Raw genomic sequence first — 18,851 nt, forward strand, 5'->3', positions numbered from 1 at the left:
TTGTGTAGCTATATTTTCCAATCAAAGAAGTGCCTGTGCTTTGCTAGAAGACGTTTGTATGTCTCACTATATGAAAAGGGACTATGCCATCAAATTTAAAATCACATCAGGGTGATGTGTGATACATTAAGCACGTTTCATATACTTCTTTCCATAAGAGTGCTAAACATGACCAGTCAGTAATGTACCTTGCCTACTCAAAGGCTGTTAATGTTTAGGTGCAAAGTCGAGGTAATGACATCACAAATTAACTGCACCACCACTTCTGACATCATTGTTACCTGGCCATCAAAGTGGAATGTGTCTGTATGATGACAGCTTTAACACCTTCTGAAAATGGAGCGCAGTGTTTTGTGCTGGCGATAATTATATCTACATCTTTCGTAGCTTCTTTTTCAATACATTAAATACATTGTTTCCGCATGAAAGAAAAAAACACCCATTGCAAAATTACGAAATAAAATATTTTTAAAAAAGTTCACAATTTATTTGTAATAACCATTATTTGGCTCACAATTATAAACTGACATTGGTAACAAAAAAAAATCAAAAATAGCACAAATTGAAACATTTTTACTTCACACAGGGTGGGCTTATAGCTGCCTGGTGCCCAGAAAGAGACCTTCTAGAGCAGCGGTGCGCAAACTGTGGGGCGCGACCCCCAGGGGGGGCGCGACACTGCCGACGGGGGGCGCAGGGTTTACAGAGGCCCCGCGCGCTTCCCGAAGGCACTTAAATTAAGTGCCGGGGGAGCTGCAGGGCCTCTGTAAACCTAACTTACCGTGGCTCCGGCGGCTTCCTCCCTGCGTCGCCATGGCAACGCGGCGTCAAAATGACGCTGCGAGGCCATGTGACGTCACGTTGCTATGGCAACGTGACGTCATTACGCCGGAGCGCGGGTAAGTTGGGGTTGGGGGGGCGCGGGAGTGAGGGGACAGCCGGCAAAGGGGCGCAGGGAAAAAAGTTTGCGCCCCCCTGTTCTAGAGCTCCAGCACAGCCAGAAGCCCTACACACCCCTCCAAATGACCCACAAATACAGGCACAGGGCTGTAATCTCCGAAGACCTGCATTATCACTGCAGAACAGTGTGCAACCTTATACATAGGGAACCTGAGGCACAAGCCTGTAACCTACCAGAAGACCACATAAAGGGTGTAGGATGGACCTATAAACCTTCAGGGACCAGCACAACCACAGGTTGTATCCTGCCATGGATATGCATGACCAAAGCGGAGACATAGACTTACACTCAGAGGCCCTGTAGTAGAGACAGACAAGGTTTCTCAGTCACTAACTTGTTAAGTGAGGTAATTTCACACACCAACCCTTTTTCTTATTGGTCAGCGTCTTGGAACAAAGAACTTTTCCTGTCCTGGTCACCCTTTACAATGAATTGTGCAGCTGGTCCTGTTTAATCCATTCAGTGACACAGGTCTCTGAAACACACTGCAAAGCACTCTGGAAGAGTTAAAGAGAACCTGCTTTGTCACACATGTAGGCTTAACTCAGTCACCACTGAGTGTTAACAATACAATACAGAATATTGGTGACCACCTAAAGCGCCTCAACAGACCTCATTGATATACCAGAGATGCAAAGCAGCAGCAGGCTGCACAATGGGGCTGAATGTGTACGGGCCTGTTGTTCTTTAGCAGTGCAAGTCATATTAAACTCGATGATGTGAAACTCAGCTCGTACACCAAATATCTAGGAGTACTGTTGAGGCTTTTGGTAAAACGTTGTGAACCAGCCCTGAAATGGGAGTTCTATTGGTTACCCAACTCCTGCAGCATCCAATTGACAGAAGACGTGCAGGCGACATGCCCAAAACGCCTAAAAGTTTAGGGTTGTCTTCACAGATCACAAGCACTACAGGTCTCACGGCTGGTGCAAGAACAGACAGTAATAACCTTCCAGATGCCACACAGAACAGGCTATAAAAGTGCTTCAAGAGCTCTGCACTCACGGAGGCTTCATGGATACACCTGCCCTTCAACATTTATCCTTTGCACCCAACCACTTTATGAATGGAGTAATATTTCCAAGTTCCAAGGGCTGGAGTGACAAGGCTGAAAATGGGGAAACATTTAGTATATTCCCCTACTTCTGTATGTGCTTCCCCCTGACGTCTTTTACATGCCTCAATTATTTATCACGGTGCCAGAAAGTTTTAGATCTTAATTTTAGGGATGTAATCAGTAAGTATAGCTGTGTATGTAAAGTGTTGGTTGTATGTCTTTTTTTGTAGACCTAGTCACAGCAGATTAGAGTCCCTGATTATCCCATTTACTAAGTACAAGGCTGCGGACATAGTGCACACGACCACGTGGTACGAACAAATTCACATAAGTGACCAGTCCGGCCATGCTGTGCGCGACAATTTGGAGACAATTTATTTTTTATTTTTCACGCATCGGTTGCGTCACGTGAGCGTTTCTACCAATGCGGGCGAACCAACCTGGTGACGTCACGGCCAGGCCTCCCCGTTGCGCGCATGAACGAAGTCCACAAATCGCTTTGCCGCGCGCACACTATGGCCGCAGCCTAAAGCATTTCCACAAACACTCGATGACCATTGAGTGGAAGGCACCACGACCTGTGAAAGCGCTGGTGTTTTGTGAAGACGGGCAGCCCGATTCTATATTGCCAACTTGGCGCCATATCATGGGAGTCTAATCCAGACATGGAGTCACGCAGGTCTAAGAGGAAATGAAAGTGTATTTCTCCCCCGCCATCCCAACATTCCCACTGATCTAATGATTGCGACCTTGGCCGTACTGCTTACATTGCACCACACACAGAAGACCATATCAAACACAGCTGTAGTTCCGCTTGTTAGGGTATCAAGAGTGAAGCCCACTTCTCAGTGTCTAATCCCATAATAGACAGGTGTCCTGTCCTCGGGGTGGCTCACATGGAAGCCTTTGCGCTGTCACAGAAGCAGCAAGTTCTATACTTAATTCATTCTCCTCAGGTCAAGTCTCTAAAGATTCCACTGCATCCACCCAGACTGAGGTAGTGCCCTGAGTTTGCCCTGGTATCTGCCTCAGCTCTTGGATTTGTCTCTCCAGAGCCTGATTGCGATGATACATTTCCAAGTAACTGGCCTGTATCTCCTTCTGGTACCTCAGCACCTTATCCTTTTCCTCCTTCCAAACGTTCCGCTCCATCTCAAAAGTCAGGATCTGTGCCTCATTCTGACGCCGCTCTAGCATCAACTCAGCCCGCAGGCGATCCAGATCCGCAGTCTCTGAGGTCTCTCCCCCCTTCAGCCCCCGACACTTGGAATCGTCCGTTTCACAGCACAAGTTTCCACATGCTACCTCTGGTGAACCTGGCGGGACTTGGCATAAATTGGACACATGGGTTTGACTGTCGGTGTTCTGGAACGCCTGGAGACGTACAGAGAGATCTACAGCCTCCTTCTCTTTCTCCTTTGCTAGGGTTTTGACCTCTTGAAGTTGCGTCTTCAAGCTAAATACCTCCCCTAATTTCTGGGTGATCTCTGCCTGGGAGTCTTGCAACTGTTGCCTAAGGAGAGAAATTTCACCAGCCTTCTGAGAGACCTGTGTAGGAGAAAGGGAATTATATCAGTTTAGACATACACTGTATGGATTTAAGAGGTTGAACCAACTACAGAATGTCTACAACCACTTTAAGTGCAGAAAACCACCTAAAATAAATGTTTGCAGAAATATTTCCCAATTATTTTTATACTATTACTTAGAAATTACAAAAAAACACAATTTATTCGGTAGTAGACCAAAAAGGACCGTGTTATTTTCTGGTTGAAAAACAAAATGTGGCAAATGCAGAAATCGTCAGGACTACTCTATATTGAATATATAATAAATATCTATATCAGTGATTCCCAACCAGGGTTCTGTGGAACCCTGGGGCTCCTTGAAGCAGTCTCAGGGGTACCTCCTGTTCCTCCTATGGACAACAGATTCCCTGGGGGTGGGGTTTTTCGGTATGTATTGTGTAGGGTGGATTGAGAGAGAGTGGGGTAATTGATGGAAGGTAGGGGCGAGTGAAAGAAGAGAGGGCGGCAGGAGGGAGTGAGGAAAAGAGGGAGTAAGAGTGAGACGCCAGGGATAAATACATGCGAGGCGGGAGGGGGGAGAGTTAGTGAGATGGATGGAAGAGAAATACATGGGTAGAGGGTGGGAAATAGAGGTGGCACGTGAGGTGTGACATTTTGTGACCGACCCCTGTCGAACCTAATATGTGTCAGCCAGATAGGGGTTCCCCGAGATTTTTCGGAATACTTCAAGGGTTCCTCCAAACAAAAAAGGTTGGAAATCACTGATCTATATCAACCAAAAACACAATCTATGATTTTTAAATCTGAATATACCCAATGGGTGTCGGACGGACACACACACACAAACACACACACACACACACTATCCCGTCCTTTCAAGTCTTCATATGGTGCAACACCGTGTTCTTACCTCCCATTTGCTCTCCTCCAGTTTGGGACTCAGGTTTTCTGGCAGAGACTGTTTACTCCGCAGGTCCTCCCACTCCCCTCTTAGTGAGCCGAGCTCCTCCTGCAGACGCTTCTTCTCCTGCTGCACTTTGTACAGCTGCAGCTGCAGGGATCGCTGGCTGCGCAGGGCTTGTTGAGAGATCTGCTGCAGCTTAGCCACGTACATCTGTTTTAGCTCGTCCAGCTCCTCCATCCACAGCCGACGCTTATCCTCACACACCTGTTGGGACCACAAAGAGGTGAGTCTGCGCACAGACCAAAGCCAGAGATACAAGAGACTGCAACATAAAAATTACACGCGGAGCACACGCCTGTTCACATACTGTGCACGTTGGAAGATGCATAATCATGCCTTGGTATATTAAGATCCCTTTAATGCCATAAAAAATACAACTCTGACATTAGGGCCAGAGTGATAGCAGGGCCAAAAGGGTCTCTAGCAGGGGGGAAAAGAGTATGGCCCAGATTTACCATAAATCACATGAATATGGTGGTGGAACCATCACTCACAGCAGTGCTGCAGCTACAAAGGATTATTAGCATCTGTTGTCTAAATTTAGCATAGGTTGAACTTGATGGATGCATGTCTTTTTTCAACCTTATCTACTATGTAACTATGGGGAACAGTGTGATTATATAATGCCCCTCACCAACACCTTACCCTGGATTTGAATATGCCTTTCTATAACCCTACAAACAGTGGCTCCATGCCACATGTATATATCAAAGACAGCACTCACGCATTATGCATGAAGGACTGAAACACAATACACAGTAGATCATGAAACAAAATTGAAATAAAAAAACGCACATTGTACCCATAGGACTCTCAGAACACTTGAAATTCCTTAGCACAATGTAATGAACATACAGTGCTCGCAATTTTCAATTGTTCACTAATTACAGTATTTCAATCAGTTGACCAGGTCACTTACTTTTCTAACTTGCTTGCGTTTTTGTTTGTGCATCTTGATTCCCCAGCGTACACATTAAAAAAAAAACATTGAACATGGACACAGCACACTATACAAATGGGTCATACTTACCAAGAGGTGCAACTTCACAAGACCCTTCCAGCACGGTTGAGTAAATACGGCCCATTCAAGCGACGTGCGAGTCAGGTGTCTCATTAAATAACGACGCTTGGTAAATATGGCCTATTTATTGTAATTGGGCCATGAGGTATCTTATGAAATGAATGTGTCCCTAAATGTGTACTGACCTGAGTAAAGGGATCCTCACTGTCTCCTGGGTTCCTCCTCAGTTGTCTCGGCTCCATCCCCTTCTCATGCAGCTTCTCCTCCAGCTGTCGGGCTACGTCCTCCACAGACTGGGAATACTCGTAAGGAGGGGGTGGCTCGCCCGAGCACTGGAGGCGGCTCAGCGCGGCCATACTCTTGCAGGAGAGCGGAGTCTTCTCACCAGATGTCATATCTCGAGTCCCCCGTGAAGCTCGGTCCAGGGACCCTCCGATGTGGTTGATGTGTCCCATCGAAGCGCTAATCTGACCCCGCGCTACGCTAAATCCAGGGCTGTTCGTGACAAAGCTGTTAATGGAGTTTTGTTTGGAGTCAAACAGGCTGTCGTCCTCCCCTGTATCATTCTCTCTTTCGTGCTGACTGATATGGTGGAGGTTGTTGGGCATCAGGGGCCCGCGGTGGTGGGGGCTGCCCACACTGGCCATTGTGTTCAGGCTGCCGTTACTTTTGGATAACTTATGGCTACTAGATGTGCACAAGCTCTGCGTGGACATGAAGTTCTTCACATTTGATGGCTTGAATGCAGAAGGTCCAAAGCGAGACTGAAAAGAAAGAAATAGGTTCATGGACAAGCTGGTCTCAGACGAACGTAATACTTTTTAAATCACGCATTGTATATATTTTATACAGCTACTTTTAAAGCTCATCAGATTCGTAACTCTCCCTTCTTTTGACCTTGCTTTTAGTGCTAAGAGAAAGTGATCTTCCAGCAGTACAGCTCACAGTGAGCAGAATCTGCTAATCCTCCTACGCGTCCCTCCTCTACACCTCCTTTTTCTACTCCCCAGCCTTCCTTTTAGATTGTAAGCTCATGGGATCATCTCCTTCCTGTTCTAATTTTTCACTACCAAGTGGATGCTCAATAGATGGAACAGAGAGCAACCCTAACCTTTTCTCAAGAGGATATCCAAAATACAGATATAACGCATTGTTGTTTCCCCAGTTAACAGTACATATCCCGTTATAATTAAGACTATCACGAGAGCTTCTATAAAATTAAAATTGCATTATTGGTGCAGAATAGCACAAAATCCCACAATTAGCCAGATGGGACAAGGAAGCCTGCTATCTCACACTCTCCTTGCTGAATGTTATGGGCAAGTGCTGACCTTTTCAAAGCGTCCTCGCTCAGGGAGCGACGTCTTACTGAAATCCGTTCCCCTGCGCTCCTTGTGGTACAAGACCGGGTACTCGTTCTCTCCTCCGTCCACACTGTGCTCCCTTCTAAATCCCAGCCCAGAGGGGAACTTCCTGCTTCTGCCTTCTTTCTTCGTGATGTTGAGGTAGCTCAGTAGCTCCCGCTGGTGCAGCCCCCTCTTCAGGAAGTTTCCTGGGCTGTGAGAGTCCGGGAGAGACCCAAAATCCACCTTTAAGTCATCCGCGGAGAAGTCCTGCTTGTCAATTAAGCTGCTCACGCTGCCCATTTCACACCTGTATGAGACTGAGTCAGAGGTGAAAGGGTTGAGGCCGAGCTGGTTACCAGTGTCACTCGTCACATGAAATGTCTGTGCAGCTGCCATGGGAATTAACAACGGTCTTGGCAACTCTGCATAAAGAAATAAAAACTGTTTAGAATCATTTAGGACCCTACATTGTTCCAAATGTCATTTTTTTTTTTTTTTTTTGCATTAACCCGATTTGTACTACAAATACAGTTTTTGGGGGAGGGGGTCCATTATCAGAACCATCATACAAGATAATAAAAAGCACCTCTATGCCTCCAAACATCCAGGACCTGTAACCCCAAACAATAGGTTTGTGTATTACAGGGCCTGCAAGGTTCAGCTACAACACAAAATCAACATTTCAGGAACAAAGATGCTCCTCAGTACATACAGTTACCTCGATTCAAGGGAAAGAAGTAGTGAGCGTCAACCCTACAGTAATGCTTCATTACATGGAACACCACCTTCATGTTCAAGGACACGGGTTAATACGAGGGTACATTTTTATAGGTGTTTCAATACAGTATTGATGGCACGTTAACCCGGTTCAACAACTGCGACTTTGCAGTCATCTTTCCCACCCCACCCAGAGTATCCTCTAGGGCATCACTATGCTGCATCCTTCTCCCGACCCTCTCGTGTCTATTTATTCTATTTTAGAGCAGATGTTGAATTCTGCGACAATGCTTTGATAATTTACCACCGGCGGAGATGTGAGCCGGCCGTGCTTACAAGAAGCTGCAGTTAGTCACCGGAAGCAGATGTTTGTGTGTGTGTGGAAACTTCAGACAGTATCCCTGCAACCCACAGCTGGGAGGGAAGATACTGTAACAGAGAGAGCAGGTGTGTGGACTAACCCAGACACACACACACACACACACACAGTCACCAATTATGCAGACAGAACATTTTGTTACATGTCCAATTGCTCAAAACAAGTCCATAATACAGGCACTATTTAAAAGGAAATACATGTTTATATTTTGATTAATAATGAATTGGGCTGATCACATACAAAGTACTGAACATCTATGTTTTTATTTATTTTTTTGACTGCTTCATCTTAACAAAAACAAGTCCACAACAGGTAAAATGAAAGACTGACGGACAAGGAAGAATGTTATGAGAAAAGTCGATTCGTACCTTGGTGAAGACTAAATGCACATTAAACCTCAATGAGGGGTGACTAGTGCTTACACAGAAGCGCTGCGCAGTCCCCTCCAGCACCAAGTGTTCAAAACCAGCAGAGACACATGTGCATCATCAGCAGTGTCTAAATACACATTAGACAGGAAAGATCCCGCAGATATACAGCTCACAGAGTCTGGCTCTGTTGCAGAGGCATACAAGAGTAAGGCCCTTAATGTCAGCACTGCTGACAATGCTGAATGGTGCTGCCAGCACGGAGACCAGACATTAAAGTAAATAATACAGACAGAGTCTCGACGTTGCAAAGAGCGTATAATGAGCGAAATGGGTTCTGCCATCTCATCACATCTCCCAACTTAAAGAATACATTGGCCACCAAAATTCTACTCAGAGAGCCCTTACTTAGAAGAGGCAATCCTTCCTAGGTCCCAAGTGAACCAATTCCAGTGACATTAAAGGGGCCTCATCTGGGAACTTGCTACGTTTTTTACTCTGACATCTATAAGTAGTTTACATTTATTTTTTGTATAAAGAATACATTTGATTGACAAACACTTCCCCATTCAGAGGCTCTTAAGTAGTTCAGTTGGCCGGCTATGTGAGACTGCACTCAGGCAAAACATGTGCTTACAGCAAGTAGTCACATATAAAACTTCTGCAGATTTAATGTAAACCCACTGGGCTACACCCTTGTTTCAGCCAGCTGCATTGTATTTTCAGTAATCATTTATTGGATGTATTAGAAAGACGTGTATATACAAATATTTTTAGCCTTGTAGACAGAGCGTATCAAATGGTCACTTCAAAAGTTCACAAAACCCATGAAGCAAATAACCTGCTGCTCGATCTTTTACTGCAGCTTTTGTTTGGCAACTCGGAGTGATAATCAGTAATCACTCTGACTTGATGAATGCTGAAGAGACGTTCCACGTCTTGAAATGCATTAAACAAAATTGCAGTGAAGTTTTTTTTTTTTTTACTTTAATTAAAACAAAAAAGTATTTGAGTCAAAGAGATTCTGGACCAATCCACACCCCAAACCTAAAATGAGATCAGCTGTGCGCCTGGCCCAAACTCCATCCCTCCCACAGGGAGCAGCCACTTTACCTTTTGTTTCAACATTGCACCGTATTCCCTGTAGAGTGTAAGCTCTCAGGAGCAGGGTCCTCATTACCGTCTGTATCTGCTTGTGCTTTTTTGTCTTTATTTTGTACATCATTCTGTTTAGGGAATATACATCAATCTGTACCCCACTGTGGAATATGCTGGTGCTTTATAAAAAAAACTGTAATAATAATAATATTATTATTATTACAATCATCCCACCCACCACCTGAAAAGATGGAGGAAGTGCTCCTCTCGCCAGAGCTGCGATCCCCCCATGAAATGTGCAAGAAAAGGACGAGCGTTCAGTGTACATCACAGGCCCACGCACCGAGTTTGGTGCTAGAGAGGCTCGCAACGCACTGCTTTGATGATATTATATTATTCTGTGACCCCAAAAAATAAATGTGCGGACTATGAGATTGCTAACAAATTTGTACTACATAGACAAGATACTTCCTGTCTCACAGTCACCAGAAAATGACTATGAAAAGTTACATTCAGTCCAACATTTCAGGAGCTCGATACTCTGCTCCTCGGTTACTCTGCAGGTCAGTAACATATTACAAGCGTCCAGAAAACCACATCATGTCCCAAAACCACCACTGTATCAGTAGCCCTCTCCATTGCCAAAGGGACCTACAAAAATGCTGTACACAGCAAAGTACGGTCACAGCGTTGGAGGCTCCGACATTGTTCTTTTATATTCCTTGGGAAAAGGAGCTTGGGAAAGGGTGTTGCAATACTCTGCAGCGCTACACATTTCTGTTTCTCTTCTTTCCAACCTGGACTTTTATATGTATATATATGTGTAACCCCCCCTAGTGAGACTACTGGTGTCCACAGAAGGGTCTGATAGGGAATTAACAGGTTAATGTATAGGAAAGGCCCCAGCTAAATGTAACTACTTTCATGTAGCTAATTCTATGTTGCCAAAGTAGCCCATGTCAGGCGGCTGACCACTCCTTAGGCTGCGGTCCCAGTAACTGCAACTGGCGCGGGGTGCACTGTGCGTGTAAGCACCGCCCCTCAATGGGGCTGGGCCCAGTACGCACCGTCACGCTGAAGGTGCAGACGCGCCGTGCTGCAGGGTTTTTTACAACTCAATGAAATTGAGTTTAAACCTTTGCGAGGGAGGCAAATCCCCGACCACGCCCCCTCCCGTCGCAAGCTCCCTCTCTCCCCCTCAGACCACAGATCGCGGTTAGTCATGACTGGGTCCGCAGCCTTAGTACCAGAACCTGCTAGAATAGTCACCAGGCATGTATACATTCTAATATGCTAAGGCAGGAGTGTGCAAACTTTTCTGTTCGCGTCCCCGTCTGCTCCCCCTCCTTACCGGCTCTCTGCCGTCGCTATGCCATGGCGATGCGTCGCCGAAGAGCCGGCTGAGAGCAGGTAAGAGAAGTTACAGAGGCCTCACGCCTCCGCCGGCATTTCATTTAAATGAGGAAGAGCGTGGGCCTCTGTAACTAAAACCCCCCCCCCATGAAAATCCCAGGGGGGGGGGCTTGCCCCCCCAGTTGGCGAACCCTGCGCTAAGGATGTCTGTATCTTGCCCAGTTACAGGGGTAGGATGACGTCATCACAGGGGTGTAAAAAGGAGCTGTAGAATCTTCCTGGCCCCAGGCTCCTGAAGGACACCGGAGGAGAATAGTGTCACTGTCTCAAGTGTATGGTGTTAATGGTATGTCTTTAATGTGCAACTTTGTGAAAATAAATATGGTCCCCTTTTATTGTTTTACAGTTAGGGAAAAGTGTCCCTTTATGTGGGAGTGGCCACTGCAATAGTCAAGAAGCTGGAGAATGCTATTATTCCATTAAGGGAGGACGTGCGTGCGTAAGTAAAGGGTCCTTACATCAGGGCTCCAGGGAAGTGTCATAGAGCTACTCTAGCTAACGCCATCCCTATGCATATGCACACCAGGTTGCCATAGTATGGACTTCTAGGGCATTGTAAGGATGACAGGTAGATGGGAACCTCAATATAAGTACACCCCTATACAGAGTCTTGGACGGTACCTGGGAGCGACTTGATTTCACTGGATGTCCGAGCTTGCAAGTTTCCCTTTACCACGGGCAAGGGAAGGTGGACAAAGCCACGTGTACCTCCCTGGAGAGCCGAGTTCCCAGGGAAGATGTATGTAGGTATGTAGGCATGTATGAAGTGTGTCTTGTTTCAATAAAGTAACCTGTCTGTCAAATAAAGTCTCTGGTGCCCTTCTTATATCCGCTTACAATACCACCCGGCCCAGACACCAGCACCCCGAGAAAAAAGGTACGAGAGTTTAAGCACCAACACCTGCACAAACCTATTTCACCTCACACCGTTATGACCCTCTTTCAGGGCCGGGCAAAGAGGGATTGATTACATATGTATATATATGTAGACACGCACGCACACACGCATGCACACACAGAAATGTCTCTGCTTTTGAAGGGAAGAACAAGGTACGGTTTGCCGAGATATTTTAGTGACATCTTTGCAGACATTTCTGACAGCAGTGTGTTGAGCAATATTCAGGTATCTTTAATATATAAAATCGAAAGGTTGGTACTAGCTGCGGTGAATCTGATTGGTCCTCAGCCTCTGGCCAAATCAGATTGGTGGGTCTGACGTCACCCAACTGCCACTCTCTTCCCCCTCGGCCACACACACACACACACACGTCCTCTGTCCTCTCCCCCCCTCCCCCATCACACTCACCCTCATGTGTGCCGCCCTGCACCGGCTCCCGGAGGGGAAGCGCGGCGCGGCTCTCCTGGCCAGCCGCCAACGCTCACTTCCCTCCCCCCCCGGCGCTCACTTCCCTCCGGCGGGGGGACAGGCAGTGGGCAGCCTCAGGAAGGACCCCCTTCCACCTGCAGCTCCTGTCCACTGCCCCTCCCCCCTCCTATCCACTGCCCCTCCCCCCTCCTATCCACTGCCCCGTCCCCCTCCTATCCACTGCCCCGTCCCCCTCCTATCCACTGCCCCCGTCCCCCCCTCCTGTCCACTGTCCGTCCCCCCCCCCTCCTGTCCACTGTCCGTCCCCCCCCCCTCCTGTCCACTGCCCCCCCCCTCCTGTCCACTGCCCCCCCCCTCCTGTCCACTGTCCCCCCCCCCTCCTGTCCACTGTGTCTCTCCCCCCCCCCCCCCTAGCGGGGAAATTTAACTCACGGGCAACGCCGGGTCTCTCAGCTAGTCTATAATAAACATAAGGAAAACAGCACATGCCCCATTGGAAGCGCATAGGGTTAAAGGAATCCACAGAAGATTATAGGAGGCAACCTGTGGATAAATCCCCATGTAATTCACTGAAAATAAAGCTGTAATAGGAATTAGCCAGAGAACAGCAGGTCTTCCAAGATGCTGTCCCGGTTTGCACCGCACATGGTACTGGGGAGTGGGGACATTCAGTCAGGCAGCACCAACTTTTTTGTTCTGTACCACCATAACAAAATAGCTTTCGGTACCACAAAGGCATTTGAAAAGCATTTGCACTGTACCTATAACATACCCATATTGCCTTACTTTTCTAGTTATAGTAATTAACCCTACAAATATTGTTAGTGTAATACTCTGCTGGTTTTATCTTTTCTTTCGTTCTCTCCCACCCAGACTCTCAAAGACACAGGAGTAGTACTAGTTTTAATTGTGCAACAGACTAAAGCAGTAACACCCCCCCCCCCCCCATGTAATCTCCCCCCTTTTTATACAGAACAGAAACCAGAGGGCCCCCACTTCCAGAGATACTTACCAGTAACGGTACCAGCGTTCCTGCCTTTTTAACCCTCCAGCATCACACCAGCCAATAGGAAGGGCTTCCTATTGTCCCGCGTTAGATTAAAACCAATATGTTTCCCCTGGAGGAGACGGTCGTAAACGCTGGCACCTTTACCGGTACACTATCTCAAGGACCAGGGGGTCCCCTGAGCTGAAACAAAACAAGCAGCTGGAAGTAAAAAGCTTTAAGAAACCCAGATGTAATGCGCACTCTGCCATTTTACTTAATTCATCATTTTAACGCCTTCGCGTTCAGCGGGGTCTGCAACACATGGCTTTGGAATACACTACAGACCCTGCTGACAGAAAGTGTTATGTTAACTAACTTTGCAAACATCCCAAATATCACTGCATCAATACTGTTTTTATTAACCTTTTTCTGCCAGGCGGGCCTACAACACTTTCGGGCATTTCCAGTACTAAAACACATGCGGGTCGGATCCAGGGGGTACAGCGGGACAGGAAAGAACAATTGTGAAATGGGTGCTTTAAAGAAACGTACAAATTCTCCCCCGTGAGAGAGATATCACGTGACACGGTTTAATGGGAGTGGCGATTGTTTACATCGCCTTATGCTTAGGTCATTAAGCTCTAAAATCTGTACATCCCAAGTTCCTGCTGTTCTCCTGTGATGGACCCGACTGCCACCTGTTATCTTGCAAAGCTTTAACATAGTATGAGCAGCAGATAAGAACCACTTGGTTATAGCTTAAAAAAAAAAAATACGATTTCCTGCAAGTTCCAGTATAAAAGGCGACATGAAATTGAGGATCCACAGAAAATTGAAAGCCATACAAAAATATTCTACCCTCCTTTCCCCCACCCCCAGCTCTCCTTACAAAACATCAACTAATCATTCAACGATGCAGATGTGATTCCTAATATGGCAGCCATCTTTTCCATATGGCTTGTAAAAATTGACAAGAAACGATATTTTAAGAATATCTCAACTGAAGAAGGATGGTAGTAAAGAAAATGAGGTATCACTGTAGAAAGCATATCAATGCATTTTTTTATGGAGATAAGGGGCTATATCTTCACGCACCCTTTCTACCAAAAGGTGCCCATAGTGCAAACAGCTTCCAAGGGGTTGGTTAAATACACCTGTCTCTGTGCGAGTATCCGCAAAATTTCTTCCTATAGTGAAGGCAAGCTTATCACACATTCCTTTTACTGATAGGATTCTGTTTAATGAAACAATGCAAACAGTACAGGTCTAAGCTGCAGGGTCAGGGCTGCTGGCGGCTGGAATGTGTTGGTTTACCTCAATTGTCAGGCACACAATGGCCGGCTTGCGCTGAGTCGGGGAGCAAATTCTTTGCATTCCTCATAGAACGATCATTAATTCACTCTACAGGAGGCGTCAATCCTGCCTTATGCGCCGCTTGTGTTTCCAGGAAGCGCACAGCGGCATGCTCCCACCACCATACATGCCCACCCAACCACACTCTGCATCCAGGGCTCGATGCGCATTACATTCAGATCTATTGACAAAACTAGGATATTGTTGGTCCAAGAAAAAGAATAAATTTTACACATACATTAAGTATTGCTGTTCTACCATACACAGCGACTGACCAGACACTAATCATGCTCCGCCCCCCCCCCCCCTCCTCCTCTCCCAGAAAACTCCATCACAGGCTCACAAATTGTATTTTTCCACTATTATATTATTTTACAGCAAATCAACAATGTGGTGGGCTTGGAAAAAAATAAAAATAAATATATATTATCTATCTATATCTATATATACTCAGATTGCTGTGTACACTAAAAGCAAGCCTAAGGCCGCGGGCATGGTCAGCGGTTAGACGCTGAGCCGCGCTCACGCTTGCCAGTGAGCCCCTGCAGCCGCAATGAGCGGCTTTAGTAGGGGCTCGCGCACGCTTCATGAGGCGTAGCCGACAATTTATTTTTAGTTTAAGCGCTCACGGGAGAGGAGGGCCAGTCACGTGAGTGGTTCGCCCAATGAAGGTGAACCAGCTCTGTGACGTCACTGGCCCGCCCCCCAGACACACCCCTCGGACGGCGCGCCTAGTAAGGCCAGGGAAAGCACCCGCTTTCCCTCAGCCTCCGCACGGCTGGAGTCTCTATGGACTCAGCCTTATATCCACTTTGCATTTTTAGCCCCCATTGTATAGTAAAGAGATTCTTAATTGCGGTTAAGCAGCAATGTATTTGTGATTCCCAGAGTATATACATTCTAGGACATATCCCAGAATACACACGTTTGTATTCTTCGCCCTTCTGAGCTCTGTGATTGCTCCTCACAACTGTCCTGCACACCCTTACTGGGCAGAGTGTCGGAGGGGGGTGTGGGGGGAAGAGAGATATTAAAAAAAAAACAAGTCTGGAGTTATTTAAATTTGTTAAACAAACTTGCTAAACAAATGGTAGTAGGCTTAGGGAGGAAGGTGAGGCTGTTTGAATAGGACACTCCTTACCGCTTGTTAAAAGAGCTAAAGACAACTTGCAGCTTTATTTGCATCACTTTTACAAACTCTCCACTCAAGGCCAAAATCAAGGTCAAATGCAGCCGGACCGTCTCTGCTCAGTCCCATGCAGGTCTTCTTGCACAGCCTGCACACGGCAATATAAAAACGTTCTCTGCCATAGTACTTGTTGCTGTGCGCAGAAGAATGTTGCAGGGGCACCTCAAGAGCCTTTGTTTATTCCAGAAGTAGAGACTGATAATGTGGTTCATCTAACGTGACATAGCATTATAATAAAAAAAGTGTGGTAACGCAGAATAGTCACTATTGTACTTTACAGAATAAAGCCGGGTCTGGAAGCACTACTTCAGTTCAGAGGCTAGTTAGTATTTGCCACTACTCCTGCTAAAAAAAAAAGCCTCCTAGAGCACGAAGAGCTTAAAGGATTGTGGGAAAACACACACACACGACCTTGCAGCTCAGGTTCACATTTACAGCTAAACCGAAGCCACGGTCTTATCACAGAGCAGCAAAACCTGTTCTCATGGTAGAAGAGAGTAGCCCCTTTCAGTCCCAATGCAGAGCCCGGATCTGTCCCTGCAATGAAATTCACTAGACCCTCATCATAACCAGAGATGGGAGAGATTACAGGCAGTTATCAGAATCTTCTGAGAACCGTCTTGTCGATACGGAGCTGGCAGAACAATGAGGTTCTTTCTGCTTGTGCAGCCAGGCATGAGCGCGTCTCCAGAGCTGCAGCTCAAAAGCAAGTGGTAAGATAGTGGGTGCGATGCGACCGGACATAGCTGAAACAGTCCCATGAAAAAAAAAAAAAAACCCTGCTCCCCGAAATTCAGCTTTACCCTGGATTACTGTAATATATACACAGTGCTATTCTAGGTCAATGCTGTGGAACCTGCAGAGACATTCATATTATCGCCATCACTTTAACGTTCATATAATCTTAAGGGCCATGTATGAAGCTGGTGATCTTTCCACCAGGACAGATCCCATTAAGTAATATACAAATTATTGGCAGATCAGGATCCTATTTTCCATCCAGCCAGCTATTCTGCATCTCTTCTACACATCTCTGAAACCACTGGTGTGTACATCAACTTCACATGTCAACTCTCAGCGTGAACATGGAGAGAGAGTGGAGAGATAAGGAGCGTTCCAATGCTAAAGCCACCGCCTGGGAAAGAGGTGAACTTGGTTTGAATCCCAGACTTAAAACTTGATGACCATGAGAAAGACTCTCACATGGTTTCTCACGTACCAAAAACAAAAATTGCAGTCAATACAGGGCTTACACAAATGTCCATGACAGAGCCAGGTAATAAGAACAATGTTATATCATCATTATTAAAATGCCAGTTTGTGACACTTGGTTGCTTTACAGAAGTCCTCTGCTGGGTTCTGCTACTGCCGTATCCCAGTGGTGCTCAACTCCAGTCCTCAAGCGCCCCCCACCTTGCCAATCAGGTCTTCTGGATATCCCCGCTTCAGCACAGGTGGCTCAGAGACTCAATCTTTGACAGAGCTTCTGAGCTGAAGCGGAGATATCCTGAAAACTTAACCTGTTGCGGGGGCCTTGAGGACTGGAGTTGAGCATCCCTGCCATAACCCATTCAATACTGAAGGAGCCTGCAACACAACCCTACAAGTCTCTGCCCATCCAGTACGGAAAGGGTTAAACCGCTCAAAAACAAAACAAAAAGCACCTTTGGGTCTCTGAAGAGATGGACTTGCAGTCTCACTCCCAAGTGCACTAGCTGTGTATTGTGTGCCATGGCAATGACTAGTGCTGGTTGCAACAGTTCAATTAAACATTGCAAGGTGTTTATTATTAGGAAGGGGAATTCCTGAAAATGAAACGATGCTTTATACACAAAAACACACTTCTGCCAGTTCCTCATCTATTTTCATTCATACAAAGGCTTTTATGTCCGGCCCTTTATCGCTATTCTTCCCTTCTTTCCCAGTCCATGCGTAGTTTATCAAAGTCAAATTATTTGGCAACAGGGCCCTTAACCACTTACTGTAAACAGAAACTGCTCCATTTTCCGCCCTCGGCAAAATAAAACATCGGCAGGTCAAGTTTCACCTATTGTGAATGGAATCAGGCTGTCATGTGCGGGAACTGAAACCACAACACCAGGGGAGCCTGCAGAAGCGCAGAAGAATGTCTTGTGACAAGCATTTAGTCTGGTTGTAGGGAGACTGCTTCAAAACCCAGGACTGAAGTGTTCCGTTCACAGCTCTGTGCGTGCGCGTATGTGTGTATGTATGTATGTTATATATATATTTAAATGTGTATAACATAACACACACACACACGGTATTTACAATCAAAACACACACATTCCTTATGAAACTCGGCTATTAGCCAAAGGGTTATCATTTTGTCCAGATAGTACACCCACAAGTTTTGATTTATTTGTGGATCTCAATAGATTTATTAGGAAACTGACCCTAATGAGACACTTTTCTATGCAGGGCCAGAGGGATCAGGGTGAGGCAACATTTAATACTGAAGAACAAAGATGTATCCAAGCTATGACTTCAATGTTGGCTGAACCAGATAGTTTACTGGAGATGGCCTCTAATCTGTTGTAGCACTAGGGTTACAATCCTGTGATTTCAATTGATCAATCGGTAAGTAGACACTCTTTTTCCAGAGTAATACTCCTGAGTTTGTTAATTCAAATTGGTTGCTTAAGATTTTATGGTCATTTTCTAACCTATGTCTCATGTGTTTTTTTTTATTAAGAACTATCTAACCAAATTATATTGCGTGCTATTATAAACAAGCATTGAGATGTATTGTTCAATATTAGTAATATTAAGGTTTTGTTCATTATATATTCATGTTGTGCATTTTTTTAAGGTTGTCATGGTTATCACCCTATCTAATCTGATATTATAGTTTATTCAACAAGATCAGTACAAGTGGTCAAGTGGGTAATTATTATTGAATATACATCAGCTGGATATTCTTTGATATAAATATGGGTGGAGCCAAGACAGCCTTAGCCTCTGACGAAGTTGCATAGGACGCAATGAAACGCGTTAGATGATACTCAGCTCCAACTAAGGCAGAAGCGGTACACGGCAACGAATCAAGGCTCAGTTAAGGACGGTGCGGTTCACCACTTTAGAATCAATCGTAAGAGAAGGGTGAATTTCCAGGCAGACATC

At 45.9% G+C, this 18,851-nt stretch overlaps 1 protein-coding gene across 2 annotated transcripts in view; it reads right to left on the reverse strand.

Moving 5' to 3' along the window:
- Positions 1–465: 465 nt before the first annotated feature.
- Positions 466–18,851, reverse strand: part of N4BP3 (NEDD4 binding protein 3) — a 29,834-nt gene continuing 11,448 nt past the window's right edge. The window contains exons 2-5 of one of the 2 annotated variants that reach the window (XM_075600760.1): positions 6,864–7,195; positions 5,718–6,296; positions 4,458–4,715; positions 466–3,566 (exon numbers count right to left, since the gene is read on the reverse strand). In XM_075600760.1, the coding sequence (XP_075456875.1) occupies positions 2,976–3,566; positions 4,458–4,715; positions 5,718–6,296; positions 6,864–7,178 (1,743 nt within the window). In that variant the 5' untranslated portion in view covers positions 7,179–7,195 and the 3' untranslated portion in view covers positions 466–2,975. Of the gene's footprint in view, positions 3,567–4,457; positions 4,716–5,717; positions 6,297–6,863; positions 7,301–18,851 lie in introns of both variants that reach the window. The other variant, XM_075600759.1, reaches the window with a different exon arrangement.

Source organism: Ascaphus truei, chromosome 5 (genome assembly GCF_040206685.1).
Source record: "Ascaphus truei isolate aAscTru1 chromosome 5, aAscTru1.hap1, whole genome shotgun sequence".
Lineage (NCBI taxonomy): Eukaryota > Metazoa > Chordata > Amphibia > Anura > Ascaphidae > Ascaphus > Ascaphus truei.